Source organism: Staurois parvus, unplaced genomic scaffold (assembly GCF_062004578.1).
Source record: "Staurois parvus isolate SC_StPar_1 unplaced genomic scaffold, SC_StPar_1.0 ptg000246l, whole genome shotgun sequence".
In the NCBI taxonomy this organism is placed as follows: domain Eukaryota; kingdom Metazoa; phylum Chordata; class Amphibia; order Anura; family Ranidae; genus Staurois; species Staurois parvus.
This window is the reverse complement of record NW_028318042.1, coordinates 2,373,614-2,389,934: the sequence shown is the minus strand read 5'-3', so window position 1 is coordinate 2,389,934 and position 16,321 is coordinate 2,373,614. Positions and strand designations below refer to the sequence as shown.

The following is a 16,321-nucleotide window of genomic DNA, read 5'->3' as shown; positions in this document are numbered from 1 at the left end:
TGAGCACGCACACTAGGCTAGGCATGATTCTCTCACTTTACAAAGAAACAGAAAAAGTGACCTTCTTTTCTACATCTTCTCTGAAGATTTTATTCTGTTTCCTTGTCCATCTTCCACCACCAGACAGCTGAAACTACGAAGCCCTCCAGGTATTTACTACACTTTTACTAGCAATGTAAGCCAGTATAAGCAGTATTATATTTATAAGGCTCATTCACGGAGAGAACATAATGTCCTGATTGCTTTATTTGAACTTAATAAATCTCTCCTAATAAAGGAAAATAATTATGTTTCGTAGAATCTCGAAATAGGTCACATGGTGTTGTGATTCTATTTTATTACCTATTTTTGTCATTTGTGACAGCATGGTAGGGTTACCCATCAAGGAAGATCTATGTGACTCGAGCTGCCAGATTAGCAGCTTTAAAAGCAAACCTCTATAAAATTAACACTCTGGAACAGTTTGATTTTATTAAAGGTCAGCTGCGCCCAAAACAAATGCCTCTGATGGTGATGTGTTAAACCACCCTCCAGCTCCTCCTATTTCTCCAAGACTTCAGTACTGAGAATTACCAGCAGTAATTTGGGCCTGACTGTCTCCTATAAGCCCATAATGAAGGTGTCTCTTTCTCACAGGTGGATTTCCAAATTATTTGTATTTTCTATACCAGTGGTCTCCAAACTGTGGCCCTGGGGTTGGCTGCGGCCCTTTGCTTGCCTTTATCCAGCCCTTGAGGCATTATTCCTGCAACTGACACCAACAATGGAGCATAATTCCTGCCTATGACACCAACAATGGGGTGCTATTTCTCCCACCGACACCAACTATTTCTCCCCCAATACCAAAGATCGGTCATTGTTTACTTGCAAAGTCTGAAAGACTGCTCTATACTATGAAGAGTGTCTGGACAGTGTGGCACCATCATTTGGACTTGCTAAGGCTTCAGCAGCTGTAGAGAATTGTGAATTCTGTTAGCAATATCTTACCGCAGGAGATAGAAGATGTCAGCACATGATCCAGCTTGCCTTGCAAAACTGCTATTATTGATTTTGGTTGGTAGTGACCTTTAACAGGAGCTTGTCATCTACATATTGTATATACTAAAGCTGAACAGTGGCTGCCGAATGACAATAACCAGTAAAGTCCATCAGGCAGATCTTGGACACTCATGACCCAGGATTTAGTAATGAGCTGATGTGTTTTCACATAACATTTACATTTTTAAACTGACTTAGAAAGGTGATGACATCTAAATGGGGTGAGTCATACCATCTATGTAAAAATGGAACTATAGGTGTTTACTACTGTTTGTGTCCCTTTTGGAAAACTGTCCTCCTAGTTTACTGTTCCAGTGACCATTGGCACTAGGACTACAAAGAAAATCTAAATTCCCCCCCAGTGGTGACAAATCAATAAAGACAGGACCGAGGTTCTAACCTTGCCCAACACTACACCCACATAAAAAATGTTCCACTTGTACAGACTTCATTTTAGTAAACCAACATCCTGGTAAGGGCATTTTAGAATGTCTCTTCTAATCATCAGTATGAGCCAATCACCACTTTCAATCTCTACATATATCCACTTAGATATTGATTAATTGGGATAAAAAAATAAAAATATTTAAGAGTTCCATCAGTTTGTGTCTGTAGCTCTTTTATGGTGGCGTGCACCAAGGCAGGCAGAACTTACCTAGACAATCCGGGGTTTATTTACTAAAGCTGGAGAGTCCAAAATCAGACTCCCTTCTGCATAGAAACCAATCAGCTTCCAGGTTTCATTGCCAAAGCTTCATTGAACAAGCTGAGGTTAGAAGCTGATTGGTTTCTATGCAGAAGGGAGTCTGATTTTGGACTCTCCAGCTTTAGTAAATAAACCCCTCCATGTCCACTACATTTGGCTATCACTGGGAATGGCCAAATATTTTATGAGTTTGGGTCAGGGGCGGACTGACCATTTAGAAACTCCAGCACAGCCTGAGGGCCCGGGGTCAGTAGGGGGCCCGATGAGATGCCTCTGGTACCTTTTTCATAGGCTTTTTTGAGTTTGGGCAAGGACACAGGGGCCCCATGATCCCCTATTGCCCGGGGGCCCAATGAGTTGTCAGTCCGCCCCTGGTTTGGGTCACCTACTTCCAAGAAGGAGGAGTTGTAGCTGATGATCTGAATAAGGCAGGGAGATGTAGGGTTGCTAATCTCTCAATGCCATTGACACTACCTTCCTGAATAAGCCAGTTATCCTTCAAAATTAAGGGTGGGGGTGAGGTCTCATAATGTGGAAGTATCCATATGCGTTTTTTGTGCATTGAGGCCATTCAAAGTGAATTGCCTGCTTAATTGCAGCACAAAAATAAAGGCATTAACCTTTGTTAGCCTGTGGAGAAATGTATGGACCCCACAATCGGTGTCAGCTTTATGGAAAAAATATTTGAATTTAAATTGTTTCCGTATTAAATCTTTAGCCATTGAAGCCCTTGCTTCTACCATGGATCCAATCAGGGTAAACTCTAAAAATGAAACCTTGAAGACCCCGTTCTGTGACACTATAATAAACAGCAGCAATGTAACTGTATATTAATTATTTAAAATATTATGTATTATCCTACTTATCACTGACAAGTTAGACATTCCACATTTCTGGTTTTGCACCTGAGCTGGATCTGATAGTGGCTAAGATTAAGTAAGTCATCAAAATGATAAAGGATGACATCTAACAAAGACTTTTGATACTGTCACTTCCTGCACCAAGCAGTAGGAGTCCTACAAAATTCAATATGATGGAGCTTTATGGTCATAAACGTTAACACAGAGAACTCTGAGATTTACTAATAGAGAGTTCTTTAAATACAGGGTTTAAACAGGAAAACATACATTTTTCCAAGACCTCCATCTAGGCTCTCGCACTGCGTTCCATGCACATTTCCATATTGAAAACAGACACACATTAGGGTACATACAGGCAGGCAATTGAACATCTCATTGAATTCTGAACCTGAGGCCATCCCCGCTACATTTTTTCTTTCCAGCTGATATAAGACTTTGTTTAAACTCTATAATTTAATTTTATTTTTATTTGTAGTCCCAATCCAATAAAATCTTGTTTTTGGAACAGCGGTGTGTTTGCTGTCATTACTAATACTCTGCTCTGTATTTTATGCCCAACTTATCGCAAAATTCTCTGTAGCTTTGTTATCTGTCTTTTTTGTCTCGTTACCTAACAATCATCACATCATCTTCTGGACTTCCCTGAAGGAAGCTGCTTTGGGAAGTCCAGTGTTTTTAATGTGTTGTCTTTTATGTTACATAGTTAGTCTGGTTGAAAAAAAAGGCACCAAAGTCCATCCAGTTCAACCAATAAATTTATGTGATGCATTGTAGTGTTGCTCTCAGAGTCAGGCCGCAAGTAAAAGGACAACTCCATGTAAAACCTTATTTGTGACTTTAAGGCAGGTAGTGATGAGCTGCCATTAGCAGCTGACTTCTTAAAGCACAAGTTTACTTTTATACAAAAACTCACCAGTCCACCATACCGAGGTTCTAATCTAATTTCACCCAGACACCCTCCATCCAGGAACTTACGTATCTCCTTTTCTACTAACTTGCCTGACAGAGGTACCTCCTATGAGTTCCCATAGACATGAGTGGAGCTAGACCACAACAGAAGCATGCAATATTTTGGAGCCACGCAGGACCCCTACGTCAGGTACGAAGTGCGGCTCTGAAACATTGCACACTTCTGTTGTGATGTGTTTTCTTCAGTAAAAAAAATTGGGACTTTGAAGATCTGTGGTGTGCTGGCAGCAGGGGCGGAATGACCATTTGGAAACTCAGGCACTGCCCAAGGGCCCGGGGTCAGTAGGGGGCTCCATGAGATGCCCCTGGTACCTTTTTCATAGGCTTTTTTAAATTTGGGCAAAGACACAGGGGCCATGATCCCCTATTTCGGCAAAGACACAGGGGCCATGATCCCCTATTGCCCGGGGGGCCCCATGAGTTGTCAGTCCGCCCCTGGCTGGCAGATATTTACACTGTTCTGTGCACGTTCCAGTATCCGGCTGGTGGTTGCTGCAGCACCCATTACTTGATATCCTATTCCAGGGACATGCGTGATGGGGATAGTGACAGTTTCTACTCATGGCACAAGCTCTGGAAAACAGTTTGGGCCAAAGAATGGTAATCACAAGTGGAGGTTGCCAATGCCAGCCATCTGAGTAGGTAGTGTTTGGATTTTTTTTTTAGTTTAGGGACAACAGGGGTGGAACTGTTGAGTTTGTGTATAAAACTAAACGTGTCCTTTAAATCTCTGAAGCTCCAATAGTGAAATTAGCCTGCAGCAGTTTGTGCTTCCATGCCCTACTGGAAAGTCATGATGAATGCAGTACTCTCTATCAGATAGATTAAAAAAGTACTTGTTTACCTTGCATTATGGAGAATCAGGCGATGGGATGGCTTTGCAATGGAAAAAATTCTGGTGGGGATATTTCACCAATGACATTTCTGGTAGATACAGATCAACAATGGGATTCTATTTGCCCCAACCATACAAACCTAAAGTTTAAGGTTTCGGTGGAATAGATCTTTAACATCCATCGAATCTTTGCTTCAGTGGTTAGTTAACATTTTAATAGTTCATGTTTGACCCTGACAATTGTGCAGAAAATATTCTGTTCTTATTATGGGATAAACCTGTACCAGAGGCTGTAGAGTGAGGCTGAGTCACGCCCTGAAATGGTCCAGTAGCCAGATAAAGAGAAAGCAGTGAGACTTTCTTTCACGTTCAAGTCTGAAAACCTGCAAAAATGTATTCAAGATCCAACCGCTGTAAACTGCTGTAACCTTTATATACTGTATACTGTTGGAGGGGGCACCTTCCCTCCTAAATCATACATCAAAGATAAAGCACACATGGACATACCCACGTAGGTGCTTAATGTTTGATATATGATTTGGACCAGGGGCGGACTGACCATTTGGAAACCCAGGCACTGCCCGAGGGCCCGGGGTCAGTAGGAGGCCCCATGAGATGCCCCTGGTACCTTTTTCATAGGCTTTTTTGAGTTTGGGCAAGGACACAGGGGCCCCATGATCCCCTATTGCCCGGGGGCCCCATGAATTGTCAGTCCACACCTGATTTGGACTGTTTCCTTTGCAGATATTTCTTTTTGTTTTATATTTGTAAACAGTCATTTTAGTTAAGCAGTGCCTGTTAGTTATATTTATATTTTTCACTTTAGAGGTAAGTTGCTAACATGGGTTATTGCTACACACTCCGCCTACACATTGCCCTGGATAAGCCACTTTAACCCCTTTCTGTCCATGTAATGCATATGTGTGGCAGCAAAGAGGGTGGGCTTTAATGCGCACGTTGCACACAGGCATCCATGGGTGGCAGACCTTTCTGTGCTGAGAATGTACTCTCAGCACAGTGATGGAGATGTCAATACAGCTCTCTGTCTCTACCAACGACTGGGACCCGGTGGGACCAGCTTCTAATCATGGGACCACTACGGCAGCCAATCACAGTGGTCACATGATTAGCCAATGGCCAGCCCCCCATTAAAACTTACCTGAGCCCCAATCCAGCAATGTGCATGAGAGCCTCAGCTTTCCCAGGTCTCTCCCACCTCATTGACTGAGACAGCAGAGGTAGCCATTGGTCCTGCTACTGTCAATCACAGCCAGTAAGCCAATGGGGATATGGCTGGGGGGAAGGGGGGCTAAGCGACGATCCATCCCAACCCCGGCACCATCTGCCTGGAGTTTGCATGTTCTCCCTGTGACTGCGTGGGTTTCCTCCGGGTACTCCGGTTTCCTCCCACACTCCAAAGACATGCTGGCAGGTTAATTGGCTCCTGTCTAAATTGTCCCTAGTATGTGTTTGTATGAATGTGAGTTAGGGACCTTAGATTGTACACCCCTTGAGGGTTAGGGACTGATGTGAATGTACAATATATATGTAAAGCACTGCGTAAATTGACAGCACTATATAAGTACCTGTAATAAATAAATAATGGCCAGTCCTTCCTGCCCCTGGGGCATAAAAACCCTGTTGAAGGGACGCTGAGGCTGGGCGGGAAGTTGCTCCAGTTAAAAATTTCTCATTTGGACCTCCTGGTTTTTATTTTTGTATACCCCATGCCTATTGCATTAATTGCAGGTTTTTCCACTTGAATTACAAAGCGATCCTTGCTGTTTTCTGGTGAAAATCTGAATGTTCAATTCCCAACATTTTATTAAGTAAAGAAATAAGTGACATACATTTTTATACAAGTACCAACCTATTGCAGTGTACATGTAGTATTAATAACCAGGTCCTCCCTAATCCGTTCTGTACCCCAGAGGACACACATTTGTTACATTTTTCCAGACGTACCTTGCAGTGAATGGCATTACATATAGTGCATGTTGCCTGCGGGAAAAGTGAGCTGCCGCTAGTGACTAAAATAATTTCTAGAGCTCATGTAACAGTCACCCAGAAATCAGACCGTCTTGCTTGCAAGTGAGAGTTCTTGTGTGACGCATGCTAATGATATGACCCTTTTTCCTGCTCCAGTTAATTTGCCCAGATAGTGTGAGTCTGATGATAGTGTCATTAATTAGTCACCCTATATACGCTTACATGAGTGCACCACATGCCATAACTCTTTTCTTTGGGGATAGCCATTTTCCATGTATATTCATTGTGTCTTGCCTATTTTAGAATGTCTCCATTTAAAGTTCCATGTGGCGCATTGGAAACTATCTGTGTCTGTTTGTCAGCTCCACTCCCCAGTGACCTGAAACTGGATCCATCAATGGTCCCCAATACAGAACACTTAAGTCTGAGTATTTTCCTAAAGGGAATGAATAGTGGTTTTATATATCATCTCTTTTATTACCTTTTTTATAGTCAAGACTAGAAAATATGATATAAAACATATTAATATTTTGCTTTCTGTTTACAGTTAGCAGGTGAAGCTTTAAGGTTACATTCACATGGGCGATTTGGCCCGGTACGAACGGCAGAGGCAGGAATTTGCTGGTTCCTGCTGCTCTTTTCGCCACCTGAGAGCCGCTAGCTGTAACAGCATATACTTTAATTGACATGTTGGCAGTGGCCGCAGCTATCTGTGGCTATTCGCACAGCTAGCCACTCACAGGTGGCAAAAACTACAGCAGCAATCAGCAGATTCCTGCTGCCGCCATTCACTTTGTGCCAAATTGTCCATTGCAAATGTAGCCAAAAGCAACTCTGTACAATCTTACACATACCTACATCACTACTCATCACCCTCTGCTACGGCCCAATGCTGTCAGGCTGAACAGGCAAATCTCTGATACTTCCGGGTAGTGTCGGAGCTTGTCCACTTCCTCTTACCCCAGCATTCCTATTGGTCTGTCACTATGATGGGCTGCCTTTTGGCCAATGGGACTGTGTGTGAGGTAAGGGGTTATGATCAAGGTCCAGAACTAGTGCCAGAGCTTTGTTTGCTGTTTTTTCTTATATAAACAAAGTCTGTTATTTACACAACTTATTGGGGTTGATTTACTAAAGTAAACTAGAGTGTGCGCTCTGCAAGTGCAGTTGCACTCTGTTTTCTTAGTAAATGTCAATGTGGTAACGTTTCACGTTGTAAAGAATACCCAATCAGGTGAAAGGAAAATAGAAAAAGGTATTTTTTTTCTTGCACATGATTGGATAAAGGAAATTGGTAGACATTCACTACATTTAATAAGCTTTGAGGAACATGAGTGGAACTGCACTTTCAGAGTCTACAGTATATTTGCCTTTAGTAAATCCACCCCAATGACTTATCAGCAGTGACTAAAGCTTTATGAGAGTATGTTTCAAGCAGGGGCGGACTGACCATTTGGGAACTCAGGCACTGCCCGAGGGCCCGAGGTCAGTAGGGGGCCCCATGAGATGCCTCTGGTACCTTTCATAGGCTTTTTTGGGTGTGGTTTGAGTGTGGGTGAGGACACATGGGCCCCATGATCCCCTATTTCCCGGGGGCCCCATGAGTTGTCAGTCCACCCCTGGTTTCAAGCAAACAAACTGTACCTAAAAACAGTCAGTTCTTCTGTGCTGACTCTTTAGTAAACCCATAGTTCTCTAGGAATCCTTTGTCATGTATTATATGTTTATTTGTAACACAGAGATTGTGTGTGATCCATTCTATTTTTGTACTTCTAAAAGTAATATTACTTCCTATGAGCAGATAGATACCTAACTATCATCTTATTTAGCTCTGTGTCTTGTGTCTCGAGAACCATGACTGCGGCCTAAAGTTTTTTTCTTACACACTTTGGAAAATTCATTATATGTATTTTCTATTCAATCACATTGTAATTAAGGCTTAAAATAAACATGTTGCAAACCTAAGCAATTAAAACTGAGCAAATAATGAAAGATAAGCAAAAGCAGAGATTATCTTCAGGGAATGCTACAAGTCAAAGCAGTCAGTAGATCCATATCTTTAGGCAGCTGAAGTAATATGCAAATCTTGTTTTTTCCCATAAAAAGGTTTGACCTCACCCACATTTACCTACTGAGGCTCCCTTTTGGTCTTGCAACATGATCAGTGGATGGGTTAGAAAATGCAAAATAAATTTTTTAATGCTGTGTTAAAATTTGTTGCAGTGCAAAACTTTGTTTTCCTTCTTTCATTTTTTTTTCTCTCTTTTTTTATTAAAACAAATATTGCATTTTTTTTGTACATTACCATTCTTCATAATGACACATGCTTTTTTATTACCTGTACCAAAGATGCAACAAGCACTGCATTATACTGCGACTAAGCACATCAGTGTACAGAGCTTTATACTGGGTGTGACAATTTAATTCCTGGAAGGAACTGTAAAAAATGTTTGTTTACCTGTACACTAATAGTGGCTGTTACCACCTTTAATCACTTGCCCTCCAGAGGATTTACCCCCCTTCCTGACCAGGCCATTTTTTGGGATACGGCGATACATTACTTTAACTGACAATTGCGCGGTCATAAAACGTTCAACATAAATGAAATTTATGTCCTTTTATCCCCCACAAATGGAGCTTTCTTTTGGTGGTATTTGATCACCTGTGCGTTTTAATTTTTTGCACTATAAACAAAAAAAGACCGACAATTTTGAAAAAAACAAACAAACAGTATTTTTGACTTTTTGCTATAAAACATATCCAGTAAAAAAAATTTAAAAATCAAATTTCTTCATAAAATTCTGCTACATGTCTTTGCTAAATAAATTCCGAATTCGTGTAAATAATTGGTTTACGTGAAAGATATTGTGTCTACAAATGACGGTATATATTCTGGAATTTTTATTTTTTTTAATAGTAATGGGGGCAATCAGCGACTTATAGTGGGACTGCGGCGGACATTCTGACACTGGGGGGGAACTGACTAACTGCCACTGACATCCCCAGTGACACTAATACAGTGATCAGTGCTAATAAAAAGCACTGTCACTGTACTAATGACACTGGGCAGGAAGAGGTTAACATCTGGGGAGATCAAGGGGTTAACTATGTGCTGTGTGTGGTTTACTATGTAGACAATCTGCTTTGTATTGCTCTGCTATGCAGAGCAATACAAAGCAGCCTGTTCGTGCTGACAGGGGAGAGATCTATGTTGCTTACATACAGACCTCTTCCGTGTCAGCTCCGCCAACGATAACAGAGTCCCAACTGAGAATCGACAGCAGGGACCAGGTGATTGACATGCCAAGGAGCCAATAGCGGTGTGGGTAAGGAGCGCGCGTGCGTGCCCCCTACCCGGCAATGCAAAATCACATATATATATGTGATGTTGCGCATCCCTGCCGCCCTGTAGCAGTACTTCTGCTATAGGGCTGTCGGGAAGCGGTTAAAATAGTCCCCTTTGTGAAACGACACACTTTTCTAGATGACTGTACCACTGCTAGAAACACTCCTGGAATTCATTATCCAGAATGCTGTGCAGTATCTTTGTCGCAGCATGCTGGTTGTCCAGAATGTCTTTAAATCTGTGTCCTTTTGAGGCATTTTTTTTATTTTTGGAAAAAGCCAAAAGTCACAGGATGATTAGTCAAAGGTATAAGGTGGTTGGTCAAGTTTTGGAATAGATTTCTGGGCCAGGAACTTGCGAACACTTAACGCATCATGTGCAGGAGTACTGTCGTGGTGGAGAATCCACTTGTCAGGCCAGAGTTCCAGTCTTTTCTTCTGAACAGATTCCTGTAACCTTTTCATTTTCCACATTTGTATCCATCCTGTGCATTTTTGGCTGCCCATTTCTTGTATCATGGTGGACATCTTCCCGCCCCTCCTTAAACCACTTTTGCCATTCAAAAACACTTGATTTCTTCATGGAATGTTCACCATAAGACTGTTGTAACAGAGCTAAAGTTTCACTGGCACTTTTGTCAATTTTCACGCAAAATTTGATGGTAATCTGCTGCTCCAGATTCCTGTCACTCATTTTCTGCCAACAGTGCGACTCACGCACATGTTATTTCTTCTACTATTCAGTAATGAGTAAGTCAACTGGTCTGCAACCCAGGGGACTGTAAGTTAGAACGTGGATTCCAGGAATTAAATTGTATCACCTCATAGATTAGAATGGAAACTATTTGCCCTGCTGTTTTAGTGCAGTAACAATGTAAGTGAGTAATTGGGCTTTATAGAGACTTGGAAGAGGTAGGGCCAAGTTTGGCTTTTTTAGGCAAAGCTGAGGTTGCACATGCATACAGTAGTTTTGCTGATTACATCTCTAGATGTACTGATTGTTTTGACATGCTTTTTTTCACTGTGACTTTTGCTTATGCATTTTTTATAATTTGCATCTTTTGGAATTGCCAAGTTTTTAGGACACCCTATTTGTCACTGATATAGCCACTATTCAACTTCACTTCTAAATGTTCTGAAAATTTGGGGAAAATTTTTATTTTAATTTCCGGGGATCGGAGTTGAGAAAGAGTGCTTCACATCATTCATTGACATTACATGATGATTAATTATAAAGCAATCCCATGAAAATACAGGCAACTGGAAATACGAACCCTCCTTGTTACACGACCGTCTGTTATCATATGTAGATGGAGTGATTGGAAATCCAAAATTGCAGTGTCATTTCATCAGATCTTCATGTGTTTAGTGTCTGTATTTTCTGCTTTATTATTTGATTTGACCTGATCATGTGTTGAACTGATTTTTGGAGCATTGAGAATTGTAATTGTTCATGACTTTGTTTTACTTGTGAAAGTAAAATCCTCAATGTTTCTTTTTCTGCTCCTCCTTCACCCATTATCCCATCTGTCCGTCTGCCTCTGTTCCAATCATTTTTTTCCGGCCGTAACATTTATCTTCCCCTCTTTTTTGTGTTGTCTTTGTGTTTGATCACTGTGTCGTGTCAATCTGTGTCGTCTTGGTTGTTGTGTTACTATGTGTGTGAACAAAGCTTCCTCTGGCAGTACCAGCTTGGAGGTGTTGACCCCCTTGCAGGATGTGAGTGTGTGCGCTGGGGAGGCAGCGGTGTTTGAGTGTGTGGTTTCGGGACCCCCGGATTTAGACGTGGACTGGATGTTCCGGGGGAAGCTGCTGCAGCCAGCCCTGCTGGACTGCAAGATGCGTTTCAACGGCAAACAGTGTCTTCTACTCCTCAACTCTGTACATGAAGATGACAGCGGAGTCTACACCTGTAAACTGAGCACAGTAAGAGGTAGGTCTCATTAATTTTACTATATTCTCTCTTTTTGTTCTTTTTCTGTGTATATTTTCTAATGCATTTCCTTTGGAACAGCAAACTTTAAGCTGGCTGTAGATGGATTGAAGTTTGGTTGGTTCAGGAGGGACTGGCAGAATTTCAATCCTTGCATGCTCATCAGTGTTCAACAGAAGTCAATTGTAAGATCGATTTCTGTCAAATGGTAATGTTGGAAAACTTTTGTTTTGCTGAATCTGTGTATTCTGTGCTAAACAAGAGAAAATAATAGGTACTGATACCAACTTAGGCTACTGCAAATTTATTCAAAATTAGATACCAAAAACATGAGGGTACATGGCACATCTAAGACCAGTTCCCCATCCCTTGTGACCCCCCTGCAAAGTTCCACAATGGCACCCACCCTTCCAACCAGCAGTCTCCCTCTTGACACACCTTGAGGTATACCAACCCCCCTTCCCCCAGAGAAGGTTCCCCCAACTAGTCTGCAAGTTCCAACTGGGTTGGAACCCCTTGAGAAACTGGGAGCTGTGATGCCTGGGATGGGATGTGGTATATCTTGAGACTCCAGGCACCACAGTTCCCAGTTTCCCAAAGGGGTTCCTACTACTAACGGGGACCTTTATGGGAAGGTCAGGCACTGCGATCCTCAGGGGACTCCCAGAACAATTTTTCATTTAGTATGGGGTTCCTACTACTAGCGGGGACCTTTTTGGGAAGGTCAGGCACTGCGATCCTCAAGGGACTCTCAGAACCATTTTTCATTTAGTATGGGGTTCCTACTACTAGCGGGGACCTTTATGGGAAGGTTAGGCACTGCGATCCTCAGGGGACTCCCAGAACCATTTTTAATTTCGTATGATCTGTGTATTCTGACAGCAGAGAGTCCTGCTATCAGAATCCAATGTCCTAGAGGAGGATTTCCTATATCCACCTTGATAATTTTTTCTTTTCGTTCGACTCGCTGGCTGAACAAAAAAAAAAATGAATCATCTATGGTCAGCTTAAAGCCTAGCTGAACTCTACATACAACTTGGTATGGTGATAATCTTGTCCTTTATTCATATAAAACAACAAGCATTACAAGCCAACATTTCGGGACCTTGCAGGATCCCTTTTTCTTGACTGAGAGGAAGGGATCTTGTAAGGTCCCAAAACATTGGCTTTCGATGCCTGTTGCTTCGTATGAAAAAAGTACAAGATTATATCTATACTAAGGTTTTTTTGGTGACGATCCTTATTTTCTTATGATTGCATGGTGGTGCCATCCACCAATTCAATACAGCTTTCAAAGCCTGTGTTCCTCACCTCTTTCTGTGATTCTATCCCCTGACCCCTACATCGCTACCTGCCTCACCGGTGAAACAGAGTTTACGGCCTGCTTCATCATTTGCCACCTCCTTATTGACCTATACTGTATTGTACTTTCACTCAATACTGCAATCATGCTCATCAGTCAAGTTGGCGTAACCTGAATTTATTAGTGTCAGTTAGGCTCAATAAGACATGAAATCCAATTCACTTAAATTGATCCTTTGGTGATAGAAATATGGGAGCTGCCATCCTGACTTAGATATTATGGGGGAAATTTACTAAAAGTGGAGCGCTCAGAATCTGGTGCAGATGTGCATGGTAGCCAATGAGCGCCTAATTTGCTCAGAATCTGGTGCAGATGTGCATGGTAGCCAATGAGCGCCTAATTTGCTCAGAATCTGGTGCAGATGTGCATGGTAGCCAATGAGCGCCTAATTTGCTCAGAATCTGGTGCAGATGTGCATGGTAGCCAATGAGCGCTTGTTCTATTACAGTTTGGCAAAAACAAAAATGGAAACTAATTGGTTTCATTGCAGAGCTGCACCAGATTCTACACTCTCCAGTTTTAGTATATAACCCCCTAAAGGTGCAGGCTCCTTTAAAAACCATCTTGATCCACGTTTAGAGTAATTCTTTCCCTTGCCAACATTTACAGGAACCGCTGCCAAATACAAGCTATTCATCTTATAAACAAGTCACTGATGCATGATAAGTGAATGAAAACTCTATTTCAGACTTTCTTTGAGACCCAATTATTCCCCTACCCACCTGGTGGCTCCATCTTGCTCTCACAAAGCTTTTGATTGTGAATCCCAGCTATCAGTCACATATCAAAGATACTTCTGCTTTTCCTTTGACAGTCCCATGTCACTGGCCCCATGTCCATGTCCAGAGGAAGTGTATAGAGATGTAGGTGAGGATTAAGTCACTGTCTTTTGGCAATTTAAGCTGTTGGTGCCGACAATTTGCAAATATGCGGCCTCTTGGTGGCTGGGCCTTGACGCGAGCAGCTGCATATTTCCGTACAAAAAGTAAATAAACGTGTAGAGAGTGCGCACCCTGCACGCTTACCGGCGCCTCATATAAAGGTCTTGATCACTACTTGTGATTGGGACCTTTCCGATCATGTGACTGCTGTGACAGCCAATCATGGCAGTCACATGATCCTAAACCCAATGTCACAAACCCTTAAAGGGCCAGGAGACAGCAGCGCCAAGGGGATAAAGTGGTAGTAAACTCTGCTTTGTGATTTTTACTTACAGGTAAACTTCTAATAAATTTTACCTGTAGGTAAGCTAAAAAAGCTTACCTGTGGGTAAAATGAATGTCTCCTAAATGTGTACTAATCGCTTGTTTGGCATCCAGGGACGTCCAGGGCATGCGATTTGAAGGAACGGTACACTAATGCCATTCCTTCAGAGCCCTGTGCTGGGGCCGTGACTCCTGTGCAAATGCATAGGAGTGACGTCATCATGGCTTGTCCATTCAAGTGGTCAGAGCCCGCAAACCTGGAAGGAAGACCGGGTGAAGATGGAAGCTCTGTCAGTGGTGACAGCATGCTGCTGGAGGGCCGTGTTTCAAGGTAAGTCTTTCATAATGTGCTTTGCGGGCTGCAATTGCGGCACACCCACACATGCACACAGAAGTCCCATCACCATTGTACTCAGCGGGTGCCATAAATGTGGTCTAAGCTGCCCATCTACAGTTCAGATCACATTACTGCTGACAGGCTAAGGGAGATTATTATGGCAGAAGAGACCACTAGGGTCTCTTCTATTATAAAAACCCTGCCTGTCAGTGGTTTTTAAACACTGGAGTTCAATACCGTTGTACATATCAGTGGTGGCCAGGGGCGGACTGACCATTTGGAAACTCGGGCACTGCCCGAAGGCACAGGGTCAGTAGGGGGCCCCATGAGATGCCCCTGGTACCTTTTTCATAGGCTTTTTTGAGTTTGGGCAAGGACACAGGGGCCCCATGATCCCCTATTGCCCGGGGGCCCCATGAATTGTCAGTCCGCCCCTGGTGGTGGCACAGCTGTAATCTACTTTTGGCAAAAGCCGAGATAGCAGATTATCATGGTGTAATTATGCTGATATTTTTGGGAAAGTGAAGGTTCGCTTTACCTATCTATTGCTTGACTAGGAACAAGCATGCATTTGATGAGGTCTTACAAGGCAGCAATGGCAGCTCCTTAGTTTTAGAAAGATAATAGCATGTATGGTCAATAGGATTGGAACAGTGCAATGTCTCATCCAAACCTTCCTTGATCTTTTAAAATGCACATCATAACCTTTATTAACTATCGGTATTTTGCACTTAAACACCCCAACAGCACAAGCATTATTGTACATAATCAGGGGTGTAGCTACAGGGGTCGCAATTGCGACCCGGCCCTATGCTGCATATGGCCCCTTGTAGGCCTGGATAGGAGGAGCGGCGGGGCGACTGCATATAGAGTAATCCATCTTTCCATGTTCCTCCTGCAGCCGCTGAATGCCTGCAGGAGGGAGAGGAGGAGAAGGAGGCATTCAGTATGAAGAGATGGATTCCTATGTATGCAGCTGCCCGTCCCTTTTCTCTCCTGCCTCCCAATGAGTACTGTAATGTAAGAGGAACTCTTCCTTCCTTTTTAGACCTCTTATATCTCACCTAAGCCCCCCAATGGGGCTCCTACAAAAAAATGAAAAAAAATAATATAGAAAAAAACAAACAGAAAAAAACTACTGACAGCATTGAAACTACCAGGGTAACAAAAGTCACACTTGCGACCGGGCCCTGGCGTTCCGCCATTGGGCTCAGAGGGAAGGACCAAGGTCGGGGGTCAGTGGGCCCTTCATAGTTTCTTGCACTGGAGCCCTGAAGGTTCTAGTTTCACCACTGGGCTCAGAGGAAAGGACACTGGTTGAGTGTCAGTGGGGCCCTTCATGGTTTCTTGCACTGGAGCCCTGAAGTTTCTAGTTTCACCACTGGGCTCAGAGGAAAGGACACCGGTTGAGGGTCAGTGGGGCCCTAATGGTTTCTTGCACTGGAGCCCTGAAGGTATTTGTTTCACCACTGGGCTCAGAGGAAAGGACACCGGTTGAGGGTCAGTGGGGCCCTTCATGGTTTCTTGCACTGGAGCCCTGAAGGTTCTAGTTTCACCACTGGGCTCAGAGGAAAGGACACTAATTGAGGGTCAGTGGGGCCCTTCATAGTTTCTTGCACTGGAGCCCTGAAGGTTCTAGTTTCACCACTGAGCTCAGAGGAAAGGACACCGGTTGAGGGTCAGTGGGGCCCTTCATGGTTTCTTGCACTGGAGCCCTGAAGGTTGTAGTTTCACCACTGGG

The 16,321-nt window shown here is 43.0% G+C and overlaps 1 protein-coding gene across 3 annotated transcripts in view; it reads left to right on the top strand.

Annotated features, from left to right (window-relative positions):
- The window catches only part of SPEG (striated muscle enriched protein kinase), a 442,132-nt gene that overhangs the window by 298,110 nt on the left and 127,701 nt on the right, over window positions 1-16,321 (top strand). For all 3 annotated transcript variants that reach the window (XM_089680603.1, XM_089680604.1, XM_089680605.1), the window contains one exon: window positions 11,415-11,675. In XM_089680603.1, the coding sequence (XP_089536729.1) occupies window positions 11,415-11,675 (261 nt within the window). The remainder of the gene's footprint in view (window positions 1-11,414; window positions 11,676-16,321) is intronic.